The sequence below is a fragment of the Tamandua tetradactyla genome, chromosome 7, assembly GCF_023851605.1.
Source record: "Tamandua tetradactyla isolate mTamTet1 chromosome 7, mTamTet1.pri, whole genome shotgun sequence".
Lineage (NCBI taxonomy): Eukaryota > Metazoa > Chordata > Mammalia > Pilosa > Myrmecophagidae > Tamandua > Tamandua tetradactyla.
Window position 1 is genome coordinate 37,349,388 of NC_135333.1, and position 26,005 is coordinate 37,375,392.

Sequence of the window (26,005 nt, forward strand, 5' to 3'; positions counted from 1 at the left end):
GCACTAATTTGGGATAGGAAGGTGTTTGTTTTGTGGTTGTTAACGACGTATTGCAAGTCATACCTTCTAATGGCGAAGCTGTGGCTTCTTCCAAATTATTTCCTTTGGATAAAGTCCCCAAAGTAGAAATACTGAGTTAAAGGATATGTCTACTCACTTGTTCATTCATTTGTCTAGCAAAAAAAAAAATTATTAGGTGCCTATCAGGTGGGAGTGAGGTTGCGGTGCTGAGGATTTCAATGGTGAAGAAGACAGATGCATCCTCACAGAGCCCGCAGTATGGCTGGGGCAGGGGCGGGGTCGGGCAGCTGGCAGTAAACAACTAAGAGGAAACTTCTTGAGGGTGACCTCTGAGAGAGATGATGACACGAGAGAGCATAACTGGGTAAGGTGGGCTACGTATAGCTTTGTAACTACTTTATAGTGTTTTTGACTTAATGCTCGTTTACAGATTCTACAGCGGGGAATAAGTATAACAATCTCACCATAACAGAGCCACCACCGGAGGTGGGATTTTAAAACCACTTTTGCTATACAGGTAAATGTGAAAACAGAATGGCTGGATTAAGGTTCCAGAACACTTTCTGCCTCACCTGGTGGGCACGGCCTTCTCTATCTTCTGCTGCAGCTCTCTGAGCTCTTCTCGCACCTGCTGTGGCTGCGTGAAATGACCCATGAAATTGAAGTAATCCTCCGCGCAGGGCCGATGCACAGCTGGGGAATAGTTAATGCCCAATTTCTGTAAAAACTCTTGGTATGTAATGTGCCCTCTTCCCTCAGCGTCATACCTTTAAACAAACAAACAAAAAGGCCCTGATCAGCGGCTATTAGGGTGTGTTGGTACTCAGGGTCCTGGCAGTTTCCGCGGTGCTCACAAGGAGTTCAAACCCTAGCACCCACGGGGTGCTCTGCAGACCCGCAGCGCCGGCCTCACCTGGTAGGTACTGAAGAGAGAAAGGTAGATTCTCGGGCCTCACCCCAGACCCAGGCAGAAGCCGTGTTTTAACAAGACCTGTGCTTAGATAGATTTATAAGCACATCAGTGCTTGTGCTTTGATGCAGCAGAATGGTCACCTGATATATGGCGTGCACCAAGAGAAAGCCACAGGATTCATTCGCTGACACTCTGAACCATAGTTGCAACTAGAGATAATTAAAATCAACCCATTCTTCATTCAATCATTTTTTTAATTGCATTCCTACATGTAAAAAGAACTATGCTAAGGTTTAGAAGAAAATCCTTCAAAAGGCATATTCCCTCTTAGATGCCTCTTGATTCAAGGGTGGTAAAATTTCCCATTTTCTCTTTGAAGAGACAGCAATTATATACAAGGAACGAAAGAGACTGGTGAGGAAAACAAGATAAGAATTACGCCATGTAGCTTTTATGTCATTTTCTATTACTGAGATTTTCTGAATTATAATTCATTAAAAAAGGCATAATGGAGGGGTTTTATCTTCCAACATTATTCAAATAGAATAGAATTATTTTAATAAAATTCTTAAGGCAAATTGCCAATTTTATCTCAAGAAAAAAAAACACTTATTTTTACAGAAAAATCTTGGCTCTGAGCTAATCGATAAAAATGGCATTTGTGGATGTGATTTTTCCCAGATGAACTCAGAACTGTGAGGAGCTAGACTCCATTCAAACAATTTAGCAAGCCTAAATCTTTCATTATGCTGCTGTTTGGCTATTTGTTTGAGTCTAAGTACGAATGGGCTTCCTTTGTGAAGCAGAGCTTTGCTCTGATCAGAAGCTGAGAATCCGAGGCGGCCAGCCATGCATGCGACCACTTCAGATGAACAACAATGAAGAAAACATGGTCATTTACCTGGCTTTCTTGTCTTAAGGGGCTGAGTGGAGGGCAGAAGAGGAGGGGGTAAGAAGTTTGGGCAAATGCTTTGTGCACTTGTGCTAAAACCTGCAGAGGCTTCAGGGAGGAAGACATCAAGGCCCCTCCCCAGGCCCCCTGGACCCTTCCCCAAGGGACCCACCTTCACCTTCTGGACCGCCACAGAAACTGAAGCTTCCTTCAGCAGCGTCTCTGTCCTTTGCCTGACTTAACTCAGCACTAGCTCTCTTTGTTTTGCTTTTCTCTTTTTTCAGTTGTGGTAAAATATATATATATGACATAAAAATCACCACCTTAACCATTTTTAAGTGTGCAATTCAGTGGCATTAACTACATTCACAATGTGCCACTGTCACCACTTTCCATTACTGAAACTTCATCGCCCCAAACAGAAACTCTGCACCCATTAAGCAATAACTCCCCATTTCTTTCTCCTCACAGCCCCGAGTAACCTCTAATCTTTCTGTCTCTAGGAGATATTTCATATAAGTGGAATTATACAAGATTTGTCCTTCTGTGACTGACTTGTTTCACTCAGCATAATGTTCTCAAGATCCATCCATGTTGTAACATGCATCAGCAACTTCATTCCTTTTTATGGCTGGATAGTATTCCATTGTTTGGATATAACACAGTTTATCTTCTCATCTGTTGATAGACACTTGGGTTGACTTCTCCTTTAGGCTATTGTGAATAATGCTGCTATGAATACTGGTGTACAAATACCTGCTTGAGTCCCTGCTTTCAATTCTTTGAGGTATACACCTAGGAGGGTGTTCTAGTTTGCTAGCTGCCGGAATGCAACACACCAGAGATGGATTGGCTTTCAATAAAAGGGGATTTATTTTGTTAGTTCTTCAGAGGAAAGGCAGCTAACTTTCAACTGAGGTTCTTTCTTAGGTGAGAAGGCACAGGATGGTCTCTGCTGGCCTTCTCTCCAGGCCTCTGGGTTCCAACAACTTTCTCCAGGGTGATTTCTTTCTGCATCTCCAAAGGCCTGGGCTGAGCTGCGAGTGCTGAGATGAGGTATGCTGAGCTGCATGGGCCGTGCTACATTGATCTCTCTCATATAAGCACCAGCCAATTAACTCAAACATCATTCATTGCAGCAGGCACGCCTCTTAGCTGACTGCAGATGTAATGAGCAACAGATGAGGTTCATGAACCATTGGCTCATGTCCACAGCAACAGAACTAGGCACGTTCACCTGGCCAAGTTGTCAGCTGAATCTAACTACCACAGAGTGGAACTGCCCGGTCATGTGGTAGGTCTATGTTTAACTTTTTGAGGAAACACCAAACTGTTTTCTACATTGGCTGTACCATTTTACATTCCCAGCAGCAATGTTTCAGGTAGCTGGAAGGGCCAGCCCCTCTAGCAAATGGCTCTCCTATGCTAGTGTTAGTAAAATAGTTGTGGAAAGGAAAGTTGAACTAACATCAATATGTCTAGGAAGGGGAAAGAATAACCATTTTTCGAGTTTCTAGGGCAGTCCCAGGGCCATGCCTTGAGAGAACTACTTCTCTCCCTTGACTAGCTTTATGCCAACAGAGTGATGTAAGGATGCAACTCTGGCAAGACACCCCCTGAATAAAACTCCCAAATGGCTCCCCATTGCTAGGAGGGCTTCTGAAAGAAGGGCCATAGACCATCCACAGACAACCCCTGCAGCAGTATATCCCTTTAGGAAACTCTCCAAAGTCAAGGATTCCTTTGACTCCCTCTAGTGTATGACAGCAGTGGATGGGTTAACACATGTAGGGACCTAGAGCAGGGTCTGATTTGTAGTGCGGGCATGTGGTGTTGGCTGCTGCTATTTGCCACCCATAGGCTCTACCACCTCCTGCCAATTACTTTTGTCCTTTAGTCGCTGTATCATCTCTCCTACTACGTGGCAGGTTTCTGGAGAAGAAGCTATATATTACTTAGCTTTAAGAACCCACTCCCAATGACCAGCGATGTGCCATGCCCAAGCCATGTCATCTACAGGTGCTTACTGAGCTAATGAATGTGAAGAATGTGAATTTCCAAGGAAGAACTGTGCGCCTGGTGTGCTACTCTCAAGAGATTGCCAAAAATAAACTCTACATCAGGACACTTGAACTGAATGGAAACATACTTGTTAATTACTTTGTTACTACAGATTATAAGCATTCTATTCTCCTCGCAAAGGAACAGAAAACCAGATTTTACAATTGCACCTGAAATACTGTTATGAATGTGAATAATGAGAGAGTTAATTTGGCTTATATAACCTTGCCCTTCATTATATAATCCTTTGTGTAACATTAAGAAAAAATCAACTTGCCTGTAAAGGTTAAATTTTAAAATGGTTTGGCAACAGATGTGCCAGGAAAAATGTGTACATATACAGAGAGGACCCATAAAATCATGCGTTTGCATGTGACAATGGCCACTAATTTATTATATAATCAGATTACTCTGCCAATTTATTGTATGCACAGCAATTCAATTGTACACATGATTTGGATATGTTCACATCGATGGCTTTTCTCTGCCCAGTAAGGTTGGGCCCTGTATTAGTTAGGGTTCTCTAGAGAAACAGAATCAACAGGGAACACTTGCAAATATAAAATTTATGAAAGTGTCTCACGTGACCGTAGGAATGCAGAGTCCAAAATCCACAGGGCAGGCTGCGAAGCTGATGACTCCAATGGATGGCCTGGATGAACTCCACAGGAGAGGCTCACCAGCCAAAGCAGGAATGGAACCTGTCTCCTCTGAGTCCTCCTTAAAAGGCTTCCCATGATTGGATTTAGCATCACTAATTGCAGAAGACACTCCCCTTTGGCTGATTACAAATGGAATCAGCTGTGGATGTAGCTGACGTGCTCATGACCTAATCCTATGAAAAGTCCTCATTGCAACAGACAGGCCAGCGCTTGCCCAATCAGATGAACAGGTACCACAACTTGGCCAAGTTGACACATGTCCCTAACCATGACAGTCCACCCCTTGTCAACTTGGCATATATATATATATATCTATATATATATCTATATATCTATATATCTATATCTATATCTATATATATATCACCTTAGACCATACTTAATTTCCAAATGAAAACAAATAAGCACACATTTTTTCTTTTACCTGACAATACTCAACTGTCCTGCATATAACTGGAAACACATTAAATCTCTCCAGAATAGCGTGCAAATCCTTGGGCAACATTCATTCTTAAACTTGATATCTTACAACTTAAATAGTATAACACAAACAAAACAGCATTACAGTCCTCGTTTCTGTAACTGATCACGTGGTCGAAGTTCATATTTATTACTACCTTCTTCCACTACCCATTCCATGTTCCCTTTCCCCTCAGCAAGCACTTCAGCTGGCCGTGGTTCTTTGCCTGGTGGGGTGACCCAAACCTTCATTCCTGAAGTCTCAGAGCCATTAGTGGTCCTGCCTGGATTGTGTTGTTGCAGTTTTCCATTGATTTTAATCACAGGGCATGGTAGTACTAATAGACGCCCCAGGGGATCTCCTATATTCCAAGAAAACTCTTCTTTACCTCCATTATGTAGTTGCAGTCCTACTTCCTTCTGATAGTCAGGGTCAATTACCCCAGACAATAATGTAATCCCCTTCTTGGTGTGTTGATCCAGAGGCATAAGTAGCCCAAAGTGGCCAGGTGGCAATCTTAACTTCCAGTTCAGTAGTATCACTGTTGTTTCTCCTGGAGAAAGCACACCCCGTTTTGGAACTAAAACCTGTAGACCAGCAGAACTCAGGGTAGCAGGGACAGGAAGCAAAAATTTTCCTAGTGGATCACTAGGAGTAATAGTGAGTGGCACCACACCCATTTCCACCCCTTGGTTCCTGGACCCATGGATCCTGGCTATGGGAGAAACAGCACCATACAGTGGACGCTGATTCAGAGCATACACAGCTTCCTGGAGAACATTACCCCAGCCTTTCAAGTTTTTGCCACCTAGTTGGCACTGTAATTGAGTTTTCAAAAGGCCATTCCACCGTTCTATCAATCCAGCAGCTTCTGGATGATGGGGAACATGGTAAGACCAGAGAATTCCATGAGCATGTGCCCATTCCCGCACTTCATTTGCTGTGAAGTGTGTTCCTTGAGCCGAAGCAATGCTATGTGGAATACCATGACGATGGATAAGGCATTCTGTAAGCCCACGGATAGTAGTTTTGGCAGAAGCATTGCGTGCAGGGAAAGCAAACCCATATCCAGAGTATGTGTCTATTCCAGTTAGAACAAATCGCTGCCCCTTCCATGAAGGGAGTGGTCCAATGTAATCAACCTGCCACCATGTAACTGGCTGGTCACCTCGGGGAATGGTGCCACATCGGGGGCTGAGCGTGGGTCTCTGCTGCTGGCAGATTGGGCACTCAGCAGTGGCTGTAGCCAGGTCAGCCTTGGTGAGTGGAAGTCCATGTTGCTGAGCCCATGCATAACCTCCATCCCTACCACCATGACCACTTTGTTCATGAGCCCATTGGGCAATAACAGGAGTTGCTGGGGAAAGAGGCTGACTGGTATCCATAGAACGGGTCATCTTATCCACTTGATTATTAAAATCTTCCTCTGCTGAAGTCACCCTCTGGTGTGCATTCACATGGGACACAAATATCTTCATGTTTTTAGCCCACTCAGAAAGGTCTATCCACATACTTCTTCCCCAGACCTCTTTGTCACCAATTTTCCAATTATGGTCTTTCCAAGTCCCTGACCATCCAGCCAAACCATTAGCAACAGCCCATGAGTCAGTATACAAACGCACCTCTGGCCAGTTTTCCTTCCAAGCAAAATGAACAACCAGGTGCACTGCTCGAAGTTCTGCCCACTGGGAGGATTTCCCCTCACCACTGTCCAAGGACACCCCAGAAAGGGGTTGTAATGCTGTAGCTGTCCACTTTCGGGTGGTACCTGCATATCGTGCTGAACCATCTGTAAACCAGGCCCGAGTTTTCTCTTCCTCAGTCAATTCACTGTAAGGAACTCCCCAAGAGGCCATAGCTCTGGTCTGGGAAAGAGAAGGTAATGTGGCAGCAGGAGTGGAAACCATGGGCATTTGTGCCACTTCTTCATGTAACTTACTTGTGCCTTCAGGACCTGCTCTGGCTCTATCTCGTATATACCATTTCCACTTTACAATAGAGTGCTCCTGTGCACGCCCAACTTTATGGCTTGGTGGGTCAGACAACACCCAACTCATGATAGGCAACTCAGGTCTCATGGTAACTTGGTGGTCCATGGTTAAGCGTTCAGTCTCTACTAAGGCCCAGTAGCAGGCCAAAAGCTGTTTCTCAAAAGGAGAGTAGTTATCTGCAGCAGATGGTAAGGCTTTGCTCCAAAATCCTAAGGGTCTGCGTTGTGATTCTCCTATAGGGGCCTGCCAAAGGCTCCAGACAGCATCTCTATTTGCCACTGACACTTCCAGCACCATTGGATCTGCTGGATCATATGGCCCAAGTGGCAGAGCAGCTTGCACAGCAGCCTGGACCTGTCGCAGCGCCTCCTCTTGTTCAGGTCCCCACTCAAAATTAGCAGCTTTTCTGGTCACTCGATAAATGGGCCGGAGTAGCACACCCAAATGAGGAATATGTTGTCGCCAAAATCCAAAAAGACCCACTAGGCGTTGTGCCTCTTTTTTGGTTGTGGGAGGGGCCAGATGCAGCAATTTATCCTTCACCTTAGCAGAAATATTGCAACATGCCCCACACCACTGGACACCTAGAAATTTTACTGAGGTGGAAGGCCCCTGTATTTTTGTTGGATTTATCTCCCATCCTCTGACACGCAAATGCCTTACCAGTAAATCTAGAGTAGTTGCTACTTCTTGCTCACTAGGTCCAATCAACATTATATCATCAATATAATGGACCAGTGTGATGTCTTGTGGGAGGGAGAAACGATCAAGGTCTCTGTGAACAAGATTATGACATAGGGCTGGAGAGTTGATATACCCCTGAGGTAGGACAGTGAAAGTATATTGCTGACCTTGCCAGCTGAAAGCAAACTGTTTCTGGTGGTCCTTACTAATAGCTATTGAGAAAAAAGCATTTGCCAGATCAATAGCTGCATACCAGGTACCAGGGGATGTATTGATTTGCTCAAGCAATGATACTACATCTGGAACAGCAGCTGCAATTGGAGTTACCACCTGGTTGAGTTTACGATAATCCACTGTCATTCTCCAAGACCCATCTGTTTTCTGCACAGGCCAAATAGGAGAGTTGAATGGGGATGCGGTGGGAATCACCACCCCTGCATCTTTCAAGTCCTTAAGAGTGGCAGTAATCTCTGCAATCCCTCCAGGAATACGGTATTGCTTTTGATTTACTATTTTGCTTGGTAGGGGCAGTTCTAGTGGCTTCCACTTGGCCTTTCCCACCATAATAGCCCTCACTGCACGAGTTAGAGAACCAGCATGGGGATTCTGCCAGTTGCTCAGTATGTCTATGCCAATTATACATTCCGGAACTGGGGAAATAACTACAGGATGGGTCCGGGGGCCCACTGGACCCACTGTGAGACGGACCTGAGCTAAAACTCCATTGATCACCTGGCCTCCATAAGCCCCCACTCTGACTGGTGGTCCAGAGTGACGTTTTGGGTCCCCTGGAATTAATGTCACTTCTGAACCAGTGTCTAATAATCCCCGAAATATCTGATCATTTCCTTTTCCCCAATGCACAGTTACCCTGGTAAAAGGCCGTCGATCTCCTTGGGGAAGACTTAGAGGAAGGTTAACAGTATAAATTTGTGGCAGTGTAACAGGTTTATCCCCCATAGGGACCTGGCCTCCCCTTCATTCAAGGGGCTCAGGGTCTGTAAACTGTTTCAAGTCTGGAAATTGGTTAAGGGGCCGTGACTCTGTGTTTTTGTAATTCAGGTTAGACTTCTGTTCCCTTGACCTAGAACTCTTTTGTTTATACAGCTCCAATAAGAATTTAGTAGACTGCCCTTCTATTGTATTTCTAGGCACCCCATGATTTACTAGCCAATGCCACAAATCTCTGCGTGTCATATAATTTTGATGCCTCCTTTGAGTTTGTTGTCTATTATAATACCCACGTCTACCCTGTCTTTGGTGATTAAGTGCTGCCACCTGGCTTCTGCCAACTCGGGATCCTGTCATCCCCATTGTGTTTAAGGATTCCAGCTCAGTGACAGCAGTTCCTACAGTAATATCTGACCTACAGAGAAGTGCAACCACAGAGCTCTTGAGGGATGATGGTACTAGTCTCACAAATTTATTTCTCACTGTTCTGGTAAAAGGTGCATCCTCTGGACATTCCTGGGGTGTAAGAGCAGGCTTTGCATGATAAATCCACTCTAACATCCCAATCTCTCTAAGCCTCTGGATCCCCTCATCTACATTATACCAGGGCAGTTCTGGCATTTCAACCTCAGGTAATGTTGGCCACCTTTTGATCCATGTTTCAACCAACCACCCAAACAAGCTGTTAACACCTTTTCTAACTGCTCTAGCTATAACATTGAATGCAGAATCTCTGCTTAGTGGGCCCATATCAATAAATTCAGCCTGATTCAGCCTTATATTCCTCCCACCATTATCCCACACTCTTAAAATCCATTGCCACACATATTCCCCTGATTTCTGTCTATATAAATTGGAAAACTCACACAGTTCTTTTGGAGTATAACGTACCTCCTCATGTCTGATACTTTGTACCTCACCTTTAGGGGCCTGTTGGGACTTTAGTCTAGTTATAGGTCTAGAAGAAATGAGGGGTGGTGGGGGTGGGTCATGAAAAGAATTAGAAATATCTTCCAAGCCATTTGCTTCAGGGCTTTCATTTGCAGTTTCATCTGGTGAAACAGGATTAATAACTCTAGGGCTAATCCCTTCAGGAGGAGGTTGGGTGGCCAATTCCTCAAGGCAGGCTGGAGGTGGGGCAGCTATGTCCTCAGGGCAGACTATTACAGGGTTATCTAAAGAAGGCTCAGCATGACCTAGGGTTTCAACCTCACCCCCAACATCATTATCAATCCATATGTCACCATCCCATTTTTCAGGGTCCCACTCCTTCCCAATCAATGCCCTCACTTTAACGGCAGACACCATGCAAGACTGAGATTTCAGTTTACGTTGTAAAGTTGCTACTCTAACAATAAGATTCTGAGTCTGATTTTCAGAGATCTCAAGTCTACGGCTACAGGAAATAAAATTTTCCTTCAGGATACTCATAGAAACCTCTACATCTTTCAGACGGCACTTAAGCTTCTTGTTTGAAGCCTTAAGCCCATCCCTTTCACCCTTTAATGTAGACAGTGTATCTAACAACAACCAACCAACATCTCTATAACTCTTATTTCTACAAAACTCTGTAAAGGTGTCAAAAACATTATCCCCCAGAGTCTGGCTTCGTACAAGCGAAGCATTAGGAGAATCGAATGATGATATTTTGACTATCTCCTTTGCCAACTCAGTCCATGGATTGGGAGTGTCATTCTGACTATGGGAATCAGAGTCCTTAGTGTCTCTGAGCCCAGTCAGAGTAAAAAACCATTCATAAAAACCCATTTTTAAGATTCTGTTCCTTAAGAACCACTCCTGGTACCAAGATGTATTAGTTAGGGTTCTCTAGAGAAACAGAATCAACAGGGAACACTTGCAAATATAAAATTTATGAAAGTGTCTCACGTGACCATAGGAATGCAGAGTCCAAAATCCACAGGGCAGGCTGCGAAGCTGATGACTCCAATGGATGACCTGGATGAACTCCACAGGAGAGGCTCACCAGCCAAAGCAGGAATGGAACCTGTCTCCTCTGAGTCCTCCTTAAAAGGCTTCCCATGATTGGATTTAGCATCACTAATTGCAGAAGACATTCCCCTTTGGCTGATTACAAATGGAATCAGCTGTGGATGTAGCTGACGTGATCATGACCTAATCCTATGAAATGTCCTCATTGCAACAGACAGGCCAGCGCTTGCCCAATCAGATGAACAGGTACCACAACTTGGCCAAGTTGACACATGTCCCTAACCATGACAGGCCCTTTATGCTCAATTCAGGCACTGGATTCATATACGAATGACAGAAACATCTTCTAGAGCCACGGGCCCCAGAGTTAAAAGGCACCATCAAAGGAATAACCTGCTGCTGGAATAAGCAGCCCCCGATGACCCAGGCCATGCAGCAGAGGTAGACACGGTGCCTTGTGCAGCTTGGGACATAATGATTCTTGCAGGTTCCTCTTGGGAGGGGTCTGATACTTTAAAGAGCAGCTCTTCAAATGGAAAGTGTCCAAGTGCCCGGGCTGGTCATACCTGATTGATGGGCACATTTGGTAAATCCTGAGGGAATCCCAGTAGATTAGATGCCATATGCTCCAAGTCCCCATCCAGGGCTGAAACCTCTCTAAATTCCCCCAACTAGTTGCAGTCTAGCTTCAGTTGAATGCATGCCTGCCCCTTCAAACACTGCCCACTCTAGCTCTGGATACCAGATTGCACAATTGCAACTGAAATAACAGCTGAACTAAAAATCTACCTGGCTAGACACATCCAAGTTGAACCCTCCTTTCATACACAGCCCTTCTAATCTCTCTGCTCATGTCCCATTCCATCTTTTCTAAGTGTAAGGCCCTGTTCATTCAACCTTTTCAAATCCGTCCCCACCCTGAGGCTCTCTTTGGCCTGGTGTCCGTCCCACCAGCTAGGCACCCAGCAGGTTCCTTCTAGGCTCCGCCTCTGTGGAGCCAACGAAAAGGTGACCTGACTTTTTGTCATCGGCAAACTGAAAGTCTTCCTCGCATGAGCTGATCCATTTGACAGACGCTTTCTCACACAGATTTTTCTTTTTATATTTGCATTCTGACAGGTACCCTACCTACTGTCCCCCCTTCTCAAGGATTGTGCATAAAGTGGGCATTAATTCTCCCGCCAGACCTCTGTCAAATCAGCTTTATTAGCTGATTTTATACAACTAATAATCCAGCTTGATTTTTCTGAGACTGCTGCTTTGCTATTTAGTTTTCTCTTGTGTGACTTTTGACAATGCATTCTCTACTTCATGGCTTTTCAGCAAAGTTTTAGATCTGCTGTTTTTATTGTCACAAGCTCTTATGCAGAGAATATCACATCATACATGTTTTCAAGAGGGTGTGTTTTCTAGACATTTAGGTGAAACGGCTGAGTTCCACCTGCTGAAACGAGGTTCCAGAAGGAGTGCATGAATGTGTCTCCCTACTGGGGTGCCTCCTGGGGTCCTGGGGTTCCCCATGCCCACCCAGGCTGCAGGCCGGGTTCTTCCGAAAGAAGCAGCAGCCTTGTTCTCGGCACGTCCCCTTCCTCCCGCTTCCTTGCAGCTCTGGGCCTCTGCTGCTCACTGAGTTACCCTGTTCCCTTCCTGCCGGCTCCTTTTCCTGACTAATGACTGTTTATTACGACAACTCAGCATCTCCTGGGAGTCCCTCCTTCATCACCCACGTGGCTACCGCACATGGCCGACCAGTGCTGCTCTCTCCCTTGCCACGCTGCTGCTGGCTAGGCGGGTTTGCTCCCCCGCCCAGCCGGGAGCCACCTTTCCTTCACCTTTCACCTCCTGGGACCCCAAAATCTAGCACAGGGCCTGACACATTACTGCAAAATGACTGACTGAATGACTGAGCAAGTGAAGGGAGGGATATCTTTCCATCTTTTAATTTATCCTTAATAGACTTTCCCAAACCAAACCAAACCAAATGGAATGCTCCTGAAATCTATGCTCAATGACCCTGAGAGCATGCTTCCTCTCACAGTGGCCTCCTTTGTTCTTTCGATTCACCATCAGCTCGGGCACAGGCACCTCCTGCTCACTAGACATCTGTGCGTTCCCCACTCCGCTGAGCCCTGTGTGGCCAGCCGGAGGCACTGGCCAGTTCTGGGCCATGGGCTGTGAGCATGATCGTCCAGATGCCCAGACTCTGTCTGGTTGACCTGGAAGCCCGCTCCTGAGATGACGGAGATACAGGCTGCCAATCAGCCCCAAGCCACTGATTGGAAGTTCCTCATCCAGAAGAGCTGTTAGGTCTGCAGCAGACTTTGGGTGAAAACAGAAAGAAAACGCAGGGCTTATTGTATTTACTTAGTTGCTCAGCATACAGGAGACCCTCCAGGTGAACACGTGGCCCGAAAATAGGCACTCTGTAGGTGCACAAGGAACACTGAATGAATATTGAATGTTGGCAATTTTATTTCTTACAACAATGTAGTTGTTAGACGTTCTAGTTTTGTGTTTTCAAAAGAGCAGGACATGATTGTCCTCCTTGCTTCTGCCTATCCAGTTTTTGGGGTCTCTCCTGTTCTGTTGACTTGGACCTGCCTAAACTTCCTGTCCACCCCAGCTACTCCCCGACTTCCCTGCGGCCTGTTCTCTGGGGCACATGTGTGTGTCACCCTCAACCCTGTGAGGCAGCCTTAGGGGAGATGCCTGTCCTGCCACCGTTTCAGACCCAGCCACCCCTTCCGTTGTTACAGCAACTGAAAGTGGCCCCTTGGTGCCTTGACAACATGCTGTGGGGTCTCCATGTCCCCAAGCATGGCTTGTCATGCCTCCTGCCATGATGGAGAGGTGGCTTTTCAGAGTGAGTGGACTGTGCGGGCAAGGAGAATTGTTGTTATCACATATCATACTGGGAGGCTCAGGGCAACTAAACTGAACGATGGAGACAGGGAGAGAAAGGCTGAAAAAACTCTCGATTGGGTGAGCTTGGCTTCTCAGCTCTGCTGAGTAGATTTTGGCCCATTTATTGGCTGCTGTCTTTTCTTTTCCTTTATGCTTTTCTGGATTTTCCAAGTTTTCCAAAATGAGTGTGTACACACATTGTAATCAGAAAAAAAAATGCAAATTGACATTATCTTTTTGCTCCTATATTTTTTAGTGCTTAATGTGGCAGCTGGCTTCCAGGAATTATGTTCTATTTGATAGATAACTGAGCCCAGAGAGGTTAAGCCACCGGCTCAAGGCCACGCGGCTCAGTCAGGGCTGCGCTGGGACATGGGAGCAGATGTCTGCTCAGAGCAGGTTCTGGGCACGACTTGTCACACTGAGCCTGAGCAGCTCCTTGTTGCCTCCTCCTGCAGCTGCCACAGCCATGCCCCTAAAGGCTAATTTTCCCTTCTTCCCCAAACCTCGTAGCACCTCCTCTCAACTGAACCACTAAGTTAACCCCTAATTCACCTGCCTGTTGCCAGCACTCCTCACCGTAGCCAGGCTGATCTTTCTAGAATGCAGGCCTACCTATGTCTTTTGCTAAGCCCTCAGCCTTCAGGACCCAGCCCCTGCTCCTCAGCTTGCATACAGGCCGTTGTGATCTGCCTCCAGCTGACGCATGGCCTCATCTGCCCTTCCTCTGCTCCCTGTATGTCAGTCCCCCAGACTGCTCAACAGCCCGAGTATAGCAATGCCCTTTGCTCTTTAGGATGGATGTTTGTATGGTGGCTCTAAACCCCACACTCGGTCCCCTACATCAGCTCAGAGTGCCCTACTCCCACCCCTGGGACTGCTGCTATGAGGCTCTGCAAAGGAAGGTGCTGGACCAGAAGGCACGTGGGGGAGGGCAGAGCCATACTGTTTCCTGTGGTGCCTCTGATGGGGTCAGTGGCTCCTTCTCAGCCAACAGCTGAGATTCTAGCAGCTTCTGTGAAGCAGTCCAGTGTATAGTGGCTTTGGGCTGTTGTGGGTGCCAGGCCAGGGTTAGCAGCAACTTCCTGATCTCCAAAAAACATGGTGTTTCCTTCAGCTCCTCCAGCCCCTGGGTCGGGGAGCAGTTTCCAGGTTTCTGGGTAACATCTCCTCCTCTTGGCTCTTCCAGTTCAGGGCAGCAGCAGACCCCTGGCCTCTGACTAATGCCACATTCCCTTTTTCAGTCTTCCAGCCCTTCCAAAACCTTAGTAACCACCACTGCACCCAATTTCTCTTGGCTGTAAACATTAGGAGTGGTTTTTGTTTTCCTGCCTGGCAATGACATTACCCTCCAGGGGTTTCCTCTACCTCAGATGCCTGCACGTGTGCAGCAGATAGAGTATGAGTCCCCATTTCTGTTTCTTGTCCCTCCTAGCTCATATCTACAGGTTTCTCTTAGCCTCCCATGCCGGTGGGTGCAGCCGCATGAGCGGACTCTGGCCGACTGAATGTGGGCACAGCAATGGACCTATTTCCAGGCCTGGCCCCGACAAAACTGACCGCATGACCCTCTGTGCTCTTTCACCCCACATGCTTGCAAGATGCAGAGGACAAGGGGATGGTGGGATGCTGATGGAAGGAGCCTGGTCCTTAACAAGCATGTGATGAGCTCCCCTGCCACCCACCCTGCACCACAGCACCTCTGTTGTAAGCCACTGAGAACTCAGTGTGCTCGTGGGTGCACCCCCACCCAGCCATACGCCACTCAGACCAATTCCAAGTTCAAAGGTCATCTAGCTGGAAGCCTTTGTAAATCCCCTCAGGGACCACCACACTGCAAGTAGTCATTTACAAAGAGTTTTCTTCTAAAGACTGCATTCACCTCTTGAGGGGAGAAAGCAAAGTCTTTATTATTTAGTTTGGACTCCCCAAGCCAGTTTGGATTCCCCGTTCCTTGTGTTGGAATCGATCTAACACCCACATTACTAGGTGTTTATTTGCTGAAGGAACAAATGAGGTGAGGGCTTGTTAAATTTGGTGAGTAGTTATCCTGTACCAGGTACTGTGCTAAGCACTTTGCACATATTGTTCAGCTGAATTCCCACAGCAGCCTTAGGGAATAAACCCATTTTGAAGATGAGGATAGTGAGGTTGGGAGGCCACGCAGCTGGCAGGGGCAGAGGAAAGAGTCATGCCCAGCATCCAATTGCAGAGTCCCCACCCAGCCACGGTGGCTCAGGTCAACTAAACAAAAGTAGGCAAAATTTTGGTCTCCAAACAGTTTCAAAATAAGGTAAGAATATGTAAAATTAGCATCTGTCTCTACTGAAAATGCAAGCATGTTCTGTGTGGCCTAAGCAAGAGAGCTCAGTGTGCCTTTGTTCCCACTATGGACTTAGTGGGGGCATGCGACTCCAACACGAGCTCAGGGGCTTGTCCTGACCTACTCTGATGGGGACCACATTCTCCCAGTGGGTCTACCCCTCGCCCCATCTGATCCCTTCCCTGAACTGTTTCCTGAGTCATCTTCCTAAGGCATGGTTTTGTTCATGTCCCAGCCTCATTCAAAGGGGTTCCCGAAGGCCTGGAAACAAGGACCTGGCTGAGGGGACTGAGCCTTGTGCTCCCTTTCTCTGCTGATGGAGTGACTCTGCAGTGCCCTTGGGGTTCAGACAGCCCTCTCTATTCCAAGTGCTCTCCTTCCCCAGCTCCATCCCTTGAAATTCTGTTTCAATACCACTCCCACCATGATGCTTCCTGATCCCCCAAACTCCCCAGTACTCCTGCTTTTTGCTTTGGGTTCTTGCCTTGTTCTCTGCTATAGTATTTTCCCGTGTTAACACTGAGCTCAAAGTTATTTGTGTGACTGTTTCCTGTTCCCAGACAGACTGTCAGCTACCCAAGGACAGGGACCACTTAAGTCACCTGTGAATCACCCCAAAGGTCCACAGGGTAGGAGATACAAACATTTGATCACTCTCTGGAGATCTTTTGATAACTCAGTTGGAACCATGAATTTAATCTCTTGAAAAAGAAAATGGATAGGGAGTGTAAATTGGCCTTGTGTTGGAATTGATCTAAAAAAGAAATAAGGATTTTGTAAGAACTTCAAGTCGCTTTTCTAAATTAGACACAAAACAGCCCACTTAATTCTAAACTCAGCCAACATTTCAGCTTCCACTTTGAACAGATGAAAAGCTAAAAAATTACATGAACTGCTTTGTGAGCTTGCCTTCTGAGTGGACGTATGATATCAGTATACCATCCTAAGGGAATGCAAGCGTCAACTAACAAATAATGAAGAAGGAAGTAATTAAAAAATGGATTTGGAACTTGGAACAAACCACATTGTTAGTGTATCTTGAAACTTAAACATCTACACAGGGAATAACCCAGTTAGGGGCCTAATTCAGAATACTAAACCTAAAATACATTTTGAAAAATGCAACCATTATTAGGTACTATTTTCAGCTTAAGAGACTCTTGGGAAACTACTCAAAGTGGCCAAAAGTTTGGTTATTTCTTCCAACAAATTACTTATCTATAAAACAGTTGTGCAACATTGATTTCCATCTTTAGGCAAAGGGGAGAGACTTTTTTTTTTTTACTTTATCCATTGCATCTCTCTTTGCTGAGCTAGTTATATCAGTGTCAAGTCTTTTGAAAGTGACTTATTTCTCTAAAAAAGTAAAAGAATGACTTTGAACTACTAGTTTCAAGAAACACATACTTCTCAAGTGAAGCATCATTGATGAGGGTTTCTTACACCTTCAGGGACATGACATCCTTGCCATGTCTGCTTTCTATGCAGATCTTTCTATGCAGATAGAGGAGAGATGCAACCAAATGAAAGCCATTCCCAGTTTATGTTACCCGGGAGGAGGAATGAAAGATTTGTGCTGAAGGTAATTGTAGCAAGGGACCCAAGGCTGGTGAAATGGAGAAGAGCCAATATTCAGACCCCACTTACCTCATCCAAAGCTTTTCAAATTCTCTTGGTGTGAGGGGAATATCAAAACCATAGAGTGCATTCTTTATATCCCGCCGTCGAAGAATGCCATTACCCTCATTATCAGTTTCTATAAAATTCTATAATATCAGAAGGTGATAATTAGTAACATACAAAATTTGTTTACAACAGGATAGTATAAAGAATTTTCAATAGTTAATATTTGGAACAAATTAAGGCATTTCTGTCTCCATCCACCCACTTAATTGCATCCTTATTTAAGTTCCAGACATCCTTAGAAGGAATGGTCTCAGGTATATGGCCTTGATTCTTCTAACCAAAATCTTGGGTTTGAAAACCATTAGAAATAGGGGTCAACCAACCAAACCAAGTGGATGTGAGATTATAGCCCACAGTGCCTCATAGCCAGTGGTTTTGGCCCTCTGGCTATCAGAGGGGGAAATGAGGGTCATTAGAATCCAACTGGTATGGCAAAGTGATATGGAACTGAGGTAGTTTACAAGTTTAACCTCAGCATTATTGTATAACTTTATGAATTCATGTGTATCACCTCAGTATTATTGTTGTATAACTTTATAAATTTATGTGTATTCATGCGTATCATCTTATGAGTTTATGTATGAAATTATGTACTATTAAAGTATGTAAAAAGCATGGAGTAAGACAAAATGTTTGCAGCATCTGTCTGCCCTTGGTCACGGCTGCAGATCCTGCCTCTGGTCACGTCTGCAGAACAGGGGTCCTCTGCTCACGTCCCATTGTACCTTTCCAGTGTTTACCACCCATTCCCATAATAAATCCCACCTTGCTTACTACCCTATATAATCTGGAAACAAAGAATATTCGGGGCTCAGATTTTGGATAGAGAGTCCTCTGGGCCTGCCGACAATAAAATTTTAGCCCATAGTGTACTTTGCAGAGGCTTTCTTGGATGATTGGAGCATTCCCTACTTCGGTACCATTTTTTTTTTTTTTTTTTGGCATAGACAGGTATCGGGAATCAAACCCGTGTCTCTGGCATGGGACGTGAGAACTCTGCCACTGCACCGCTATTGTCTGTCCTTCAGTACAATTTTAATGTCCCTGAGGGGCAGAAAATGTATTGGGGGAGTTGCTGATATTTAAGAGGAATCACTGACTATAAAAACAGCTAACACACACAGCACTCGGCATTGTTTTAAATTGCTTCCAAATAATAGCTCATTTAACTCTCATAACACCATGAGGTAGATATAAAGGGTATCACTACACAAAACCTCTGCAGAATCATACTTAATGGTGAAAGATGCAACAGTTCCTTGAAGATCAGGAATAGGACAAGATTATCTCTAGCACCACTCTATTTAACATTGTATTGGAGGTTGTTCTAGTTTGCTAGCTGCCGGAATGCAATATACCAGAAATGGAATGGTTTTTAAAAAGGGGAATTTAATGAGTTGCTAGTTTACAGTTCAAAGGCTGAGAAAATGTCCCAATTAAAACTAGTCTATAGAAATGTCCAATCAAAGGCATCCAGGGAAAGATACCTTGGTTCAAGAAAGCCAATGAAGTTCACAGTTTCTCTCCCAAGTGAGACAGCACATGGCAAGCATGGCATCATCTGCTAGTTTTCTCTCCTGGCTTCCTGTTTCATGAGGCTCCCTGGGAGGCATTTTCCTTCTTCACTTTCAAAGATCACTGACTGGTGGACTCTGCTTCTTGTGGCTATGTCATTCTGCTCTGCTCTCTCTGAGTCTCCCATTCTCCAAAATGTTTGCTCTTTTATAGGACTTCAGAAACTAATCAAGACCCATCCAAATGGGTGGAGACATGTTTCCACTTAATCCAGTTTAACAACCACTCTTGATAAAATCACATCTCCATGGAAATTACAGTTTCAGACATACAATGCGGAATAGGGATTAGAAGAAATGGCTACCTTTACAAAAAGGGATTAGGATTAAAACATGGTTTTTCGAGGGTACATACATCATTTCAAACCAATACAGAGGTTTCAGCCAGTGCAATTAAGAAGGAAAAGGCAATGAAAGGTATTAAGATAGGAGGGAAAGAAATACAAAGGTCATTATTCACAAACGACATTATTTTGTATTCATAGGAATATAAAGACTCCAAAAATAAATGAATACAAAGGGAGAATTTAGAAAGAAATCTGGATCCTTTATCAATATGCAAAACCAATAATAATTTTATATACCAGAGAGAAAATTTAATTTAAAAATGTAACATTTATAATAGCATAAAAATGTCAAATCCAAGGCATAAATCTTACAAGTTGTATTCAAGACCTTCATACAGAAAAACTTAAAACTTTATTGAAAGGCATTAAAGATGTCTTTCAAAAATAAATGGAGGGTGGGCCATGGTGGCTCAGCAGGCAGAGTTCTTGCCTGCCATACTGGAGACCCAGGTTTGATTCTCAGTGCCTGCCCATGCAAAAAAAAAAAAAAAAAAAAAAAAGTAAAAAATATAAATGGAAAAAGGGAGGGGTAAGGAGTATGGGATACTTGGAGTTTTCTTATTTCTTTTAATTTTGTTTTCTGGAGTGATGCAAATGTTCTAAAAATGATCATGGTGATGAATGCACAACTATGCAATGATATTGTGAGCCACTCGAATTATTTGGATGGAGCATTTGGTGTGTGAAGATGCCTCAATAAAAATTAAAAACAAATAAATGGAGATATACTCTGTCCACATATTGGAAGATTTAAAGTAGTAAAGATGTAAGATTTCTCCAAAAAAGTGCCAATATAGTTGTTTTATTCCCTTTGTGGAACTTGGCAAACTGATTAAAAAATTATTGAAGAAGACTAAGATGGAGGGACTTGCCTACCAGTTATTAAGGTGTATTATTAGGTTATAGTGACTTAAAAGATGTGGTTTATCAGGAGAGGATTACGGGAAGACTGCAAAAGAGCATGCTGCAGGAGTCAGACTCTTCACCAAAACAACTGCTGAATTGTCAGGAACTGTTTGAATCAACTATTTTGAAACTCTGAAGTCTAGTGGAACACAGTGACTGTAAACTGCCATAAATATTGGTGAATTTCACCCTCCATGCAGCAGCTACCATCTCGGATCCCCCAGTTGCATGGCAGGCAGCAGTGGAGACTATAGTCCAGGATCCTGATGTAGCTTTCTGGTGCCAAGGCGGGCCATAAGGACCTAGTCCTCCAAAACAGGTGGGCTCCAAAATATGGGGCTCTGTGGACTGAGTACTGATCACTGATTTGGACCCGCTACTTTAGATGGCTCGGGGGCCAGCTCTGAGGGCAGCCACTGTTACAACTCTTTTCAGGGAAAAGTGGCAAAGAGTTCTTAAAATGGAAATATCTATTTTTTTTAATCCTGTCACTTTCCATTTGCATTCTGGGAGAAAAATATGGAAAATTCACAAATTGATGGCTTCATCCCTCAACAGGAATAAAAACAAGAATAACAACAAAAACCCTTAGCAATCCTAAAGCATGGAAGAACTAGATTTCCAGAGTTACAGTAACATATTACTTGCAATGTCCAGTTCCAAACAAAAAATTACAAAACACACAAATAAACAGGAAAGTATGGCCCATTCACAAGAAAAAAAGATTTTTCCAGAAATTATCCCTAAGGAAATTTATACATTGGAACTATCAGTCAGAGATGTTAGATAAACCTTCTTAGATATGTTCAGTGAACTAAAGGAATACACATACAAAGAACAGAAGGAAATTAGAAAAAACACTGTTCAAATAAAATAAAGAGATGGAAATTATAAAAAGGAACCAAACAGGGGGTGCAGTGGTAGTTCAGTGGTAGAATTCTCACCTGCCATGTGGACGACCTGACTTTGATTCCCAGCCTGTATACTCCCTGTCTCTCCCCACCAAAAAAAAAAAATATCCAACAAATAATGTTGCAAGAATGGGATAGTCACATGGAAAAAGAATGAAATGCGGACCCCCGTCACACAGCATACACACACACACACACACACACACAAAAGGAAATAAACAAATTTTAGTTGCAAAAGTATAGTAATTAAAATAAAATTTCTTCAGATGGATTCAACAGCAGATGTGACAGGCAAAAAAAAGGATCAGCAAACCTGAATATGATCGATTTTATCCAGTATGAGGAGCAGAAAGAAAAAAGAAAACTGTACAAAGCTTGAGGGGCCTATGGGACACCACCAAGTGTACCAACAAACACATCATTGAAGTCCCAGAAGTATGAGAGAGAGAGGAAGGGGCAGAAAAATTGTTTGAAAAAAATAATGGCCAAAACTTCCTAAATCTGATGAAAGTTATGAATATACATCCAGGAAGTTCAAAGAAAAATTATTTGAAAAAATAATGGCCAAAACTTCCTAAATCTGATGAAAGTTATCAATGTACATCCAGGAAGTTCAAAGAACTTCAAGCAGGATAGACTGTAAAAGATCTACATCAAGACACATTAGAGCGCAACCCCAAAAGAGGATTCTGTAGGCAGCAAGAGAGAAGCTATTTGTCACATACTAGGGAACTCCGATAAGATTAGCAGTGGGCGTTTCGTCAGAAACCACAGAGGCCAGAAGAGAGTGGGGTCACACATTTAATTTCGTTAAAGAAAAAAATCTGTCAACCAAGATTCTATATCCAACAAACTTATCTTCCAAAAATGAAGGAGAAATGATGACATCATACAGATAAACAACAGCTGAAAGAAATGCTAAAGGAAGTCCTTCAGGCTGAAATAAAATGACACTAGACAGTAACCTGAAACCATAAGAAGAAAGAAAGAACATTGATAAAGGTAACTATGTAAATAAAAATAAAATCCTGTACTTTTGGTTTGGAACTGCTTCCTTCCCCAGCCAAGTATGACTTAACAGGCAAACGTGTAAAATAACAATATAAATCTATGTTAATAAGCATGCAGTGTATGAAGGTGTAATCTGAGACAATAACAATTTAAAGGGGGTGGGATGGAGATATGTAGGAGTAGAGAGGTTGTATACTATTAATACTAGGTTGGTACTAGTTGAACTAAGTTGTTATTAGTTTAAAATATTAAGTGTAATTACAAGGACAACCACTAAGAAAGTAACTAAAAAATACAGAGAAAAGGAAAGAAGGGAATCCGAGTGTAACTCTACATAAAGGCAACAAAACACAAAAAAGAAGTCATGGGAAATTTGTCATGGATTTTTTAATTTTATACTAAAAACACAAGCAACAAAAGAAACATACCATTATGAACGTTGTTTAACAGCCCTGTAATATACATCTGAATGTGGTTAAAAGGGGAAATGTTAGAGTGTATATTTGGCAATAGAACAAAAATTTTAAAAAGGAAAAAGGAAATTGTACTACATAGTGAGACCATCCCCCAAATAAAAAAAATAGATAAAATAAACTTCACCGAAATTTAAAACCTTAGTGCATCTAAGAACATTATCAAGAAAGTGACCAAGACGATGTATAAATGGGAGAAAATACTTGGAAAACACATATCTGATAAGAGTTTACTTTCCAGAATATATAAATAACTCCCACAAGCCAACATCAAAAAGACAGCCCAACTAAAAATGGGCCATGGATTTGATTTGACATTTCTCTAAAGAATATGTATGAATGAACAATAAGTATATGGAAAGTTGTTCAACATAATTGGCCATTAAAGAAATGCAAATTAAAACTATGAGATACCACCTCACCCCCACTAGGATTGCAATTATTAAAAAACCTGAAAATAACAAGTGTTGGTCAGGATGCAGAAAAATAGGAACCCTCATACATTGTTAGTGGGAATGTAAATGGTGCAGCCACCATGGAAAACAGTTTGGTGGTTCCTCAGAAAGTTAATCATATCATTACCATATGACCCAGCAACTCTATTCCTAGGTAAATACCCAAAAGAATTGAAAGCAGGGACTCAGATATATATACAGCAGGGTTCATCGCAGCATTATTCACAATTGCCAAAAGGTGGAAGCAAGCCAGATGTTCATTAATGGGAGCATGAATAAACAAAATGTAGCATATCCATACAACAGAATGTTATTTATTCAGCCATAAAAAGAAGTGAAGTCCTGGTATGTGGAGCAACATGGAGGAAACTTCAAGATATCACGTTTGCGTGAAATAAGCCAGACACAAGGGAAAAATATTGTCTGATTTCTCTTATACGAAATACTTGGAATAAGCAAAATTTTAAAGGCAGAATGCAAAATAGTGGTTACCAGAGGTGGGGGTTAGGAAAATGGGGAGTTTGTGCTCAGTGAGTATGAGTTTTGGATTGGAATGATGAAAACCTTCTGGAAATAGATAGTAGTGAAAGTCCACACGGTATTGTTAAGGTACTTAATGTCAAAGAATTGCCCACTTAAAATGGTTAGAATGCTTTTTATATTATATGTATTTCACCACAGTTAAAAATAAATTAATCAATTGTTTTAAAAAAAAGATGTGTGACACACACACTGGTGCTGTGTCAAACTGGCCAATGGAACAGAATAAGGAACTCTGAATCCCCCATGGGCGTGACGGAGGGCAGAGGTGGCATTGCAGGTCAGTGGGGGAGAAGAGCGAACTTCACACCAAATGGTGCTGGGACAACTTACTGGGTATTCATAGAGAAGAAAGTGAAATTTGATCCCTCCCCTATATCACATATTAAAAAACCTATTCCATATTTTAAGACCTAAATGTTAAAGGTGAAACTATAAAGCTCTTTCAAGAGAACCTAGGCAAATATTTTCATGACTTCAAAGTAGGACAGGCTTTCTTAAACAAGACTCGCAGGGAAATATTCAATAAAGTTGACTATATTTAAAAAAAGAACTTAACTTTGTTAAGAGACACCATATTAAGAATGTTTGAAATAAGCCAGACACAAGGGGAAAAATATTGTCTGATTTCTCTTATATGAAATACTTGGAATAAGCAAATTTTTAAAGACAGAATGCAAAATAGTGGTTACCAGAGGTGGGAGGTTAGGAAAATGGGGAGTTTATGCTAAGTGAACATAAACTCAGAGAAGATATTTACAACACATATCACTCATAAATGAGTAGCATCCAGGCCAAAGTAAGAGTTTCTATTGATGAAATAAAAGACAAATGACACACTATGAAAACCATAAGCATCTCAAATAAGCACTTGACAAACAAAGGAAACCTGATTGAGGAATAGACAAATGAAAAGACACTCAGTCTTAATAATCAACAAGACATAAATTAAAGTCACAATGAGCTACTATTACACATCAGTTAGTGTAGAAAAATGACAGAGTCTGACAGTCGCAAGTACAGGTGAGAAAGTGGAACAACGGGGTCTCTCACAATGCTGATGGGTGTGGAGCAGGAAAAGTTTGGCCTCACCTGGAAGAGGTGGACGTACACTTACTCCACGACCCCACATACCTGTTCCAGGTGTGTTCCTCAGATGAACTCCTGTCTGTGTGCCCCAGGGGATGCACAGAAAAATGGGCACAAGAAAGAGAGCACTTGCCAGCACTTGGACAGAGCCTGCTCTGGGCCAGACCCTCTTCTAGACTCTCTCACAGGCAAAATGCTCAAACCAGCCCAATGGGGGAGATACTGCTATGATCACTCCCATTTCCAGAATAATATGGCTTAGACACAGAGCAACTAAGTGACTGGATCAAGGTTGTGCAACTAATGAGGGGCGGAGCTGGGGTTCTAACCCAGGTGGTCTCATCCAGAGACCGTTCATGCTAACCTTAGCAGCAAAACTCCAGAAACAGAGGTAGGTGGACCAACACCTGTGGAACATGCATGCAAGTGAAAATGAATGAATGGAGTATGGCTATGCACATTGTCAAGGGGCACCCTGATAAACTTGTGTTTGCATGACATGCTCCTTTCTTCATTGTTAAGCTAACAAACCAAGTCACAAAACAAAGTATTGATATGATTCTGTTCATATAAAGTTCACAAACTGGCAAAACTAACAGGTACTTAGTTTTAGGCAAAGCAAAACAGTATATTTGGGGATGCACACAAAGTTGGTCAACTGTATAGAAAAGCAGGGGCATGACAATCACAAGGTAAGCCAGTGGTTCCCTCTGGGGTGGAAGGAAGGCCATGAAAGGGGGTGGCTATGGAAGGGACCAGCAATTATGGCCTGTGGGTCAAATCCAGATTTATAAGAACAAATCTGTTTTTATAAATAAAGTTTTATTGGAAACCAACCATGTCCATTCATTTATATATTGTTTATGGCTGCTTGAGTAGCTGTGATAGAGAACTTATGACCACAAAGTGAAAATATTTACTGTTTGGCCCTTTACAGAAAAAGTATGCAGATGCCCCATCTGAAGTATGGGCAATACTCTATTTCTTTAAGGCATTACATGGTAACTACCTTGATATTAATTAAACTACATTAACATTTACATAGTTTATGATCTTATATTTATATTATTTAGTAGATCATATCCATATTAATTTATCAATACAATATTTATTATTTTAATTAAACTATGCTAATATACATTTTACATACCCTACTGTAGATTCACAACCTTTAAAGATAATTAAGCTTAAAAACATTAAG

General features: G+C 43.0%; 1 protein-coding gene across 11 annotated transcripts in view; it reads right to left on the reverse strand.

The window, feature by feature from the left end:
• The window catches only part of EFCAB6 (EF-hand calcium binding domain 6), a 357,426-nt gene that overhangs the window by 76,007 nt on the left and 255,414 nt on the right, over positions 1-26,005 (reverse strand). For all 11 annotated transcript variants that reach the window (XM_077169111.1, XM_077169107.1, XM_077169109.1 and 8 more), the window contains 2 exons: positions 17,460-17,578; positions 594-788 (listed from right to left, as the gene is read on the reverse strand). In XM_077169111.1, the coding sequence (XP_077025226.1) occupies positions 594-788; positions 17,460-17,578 (314 nt within the window). The remainder of the gene's footprint in view (positions 1-593; positions 789-17,459; positions 17,579-26,005) is intronic.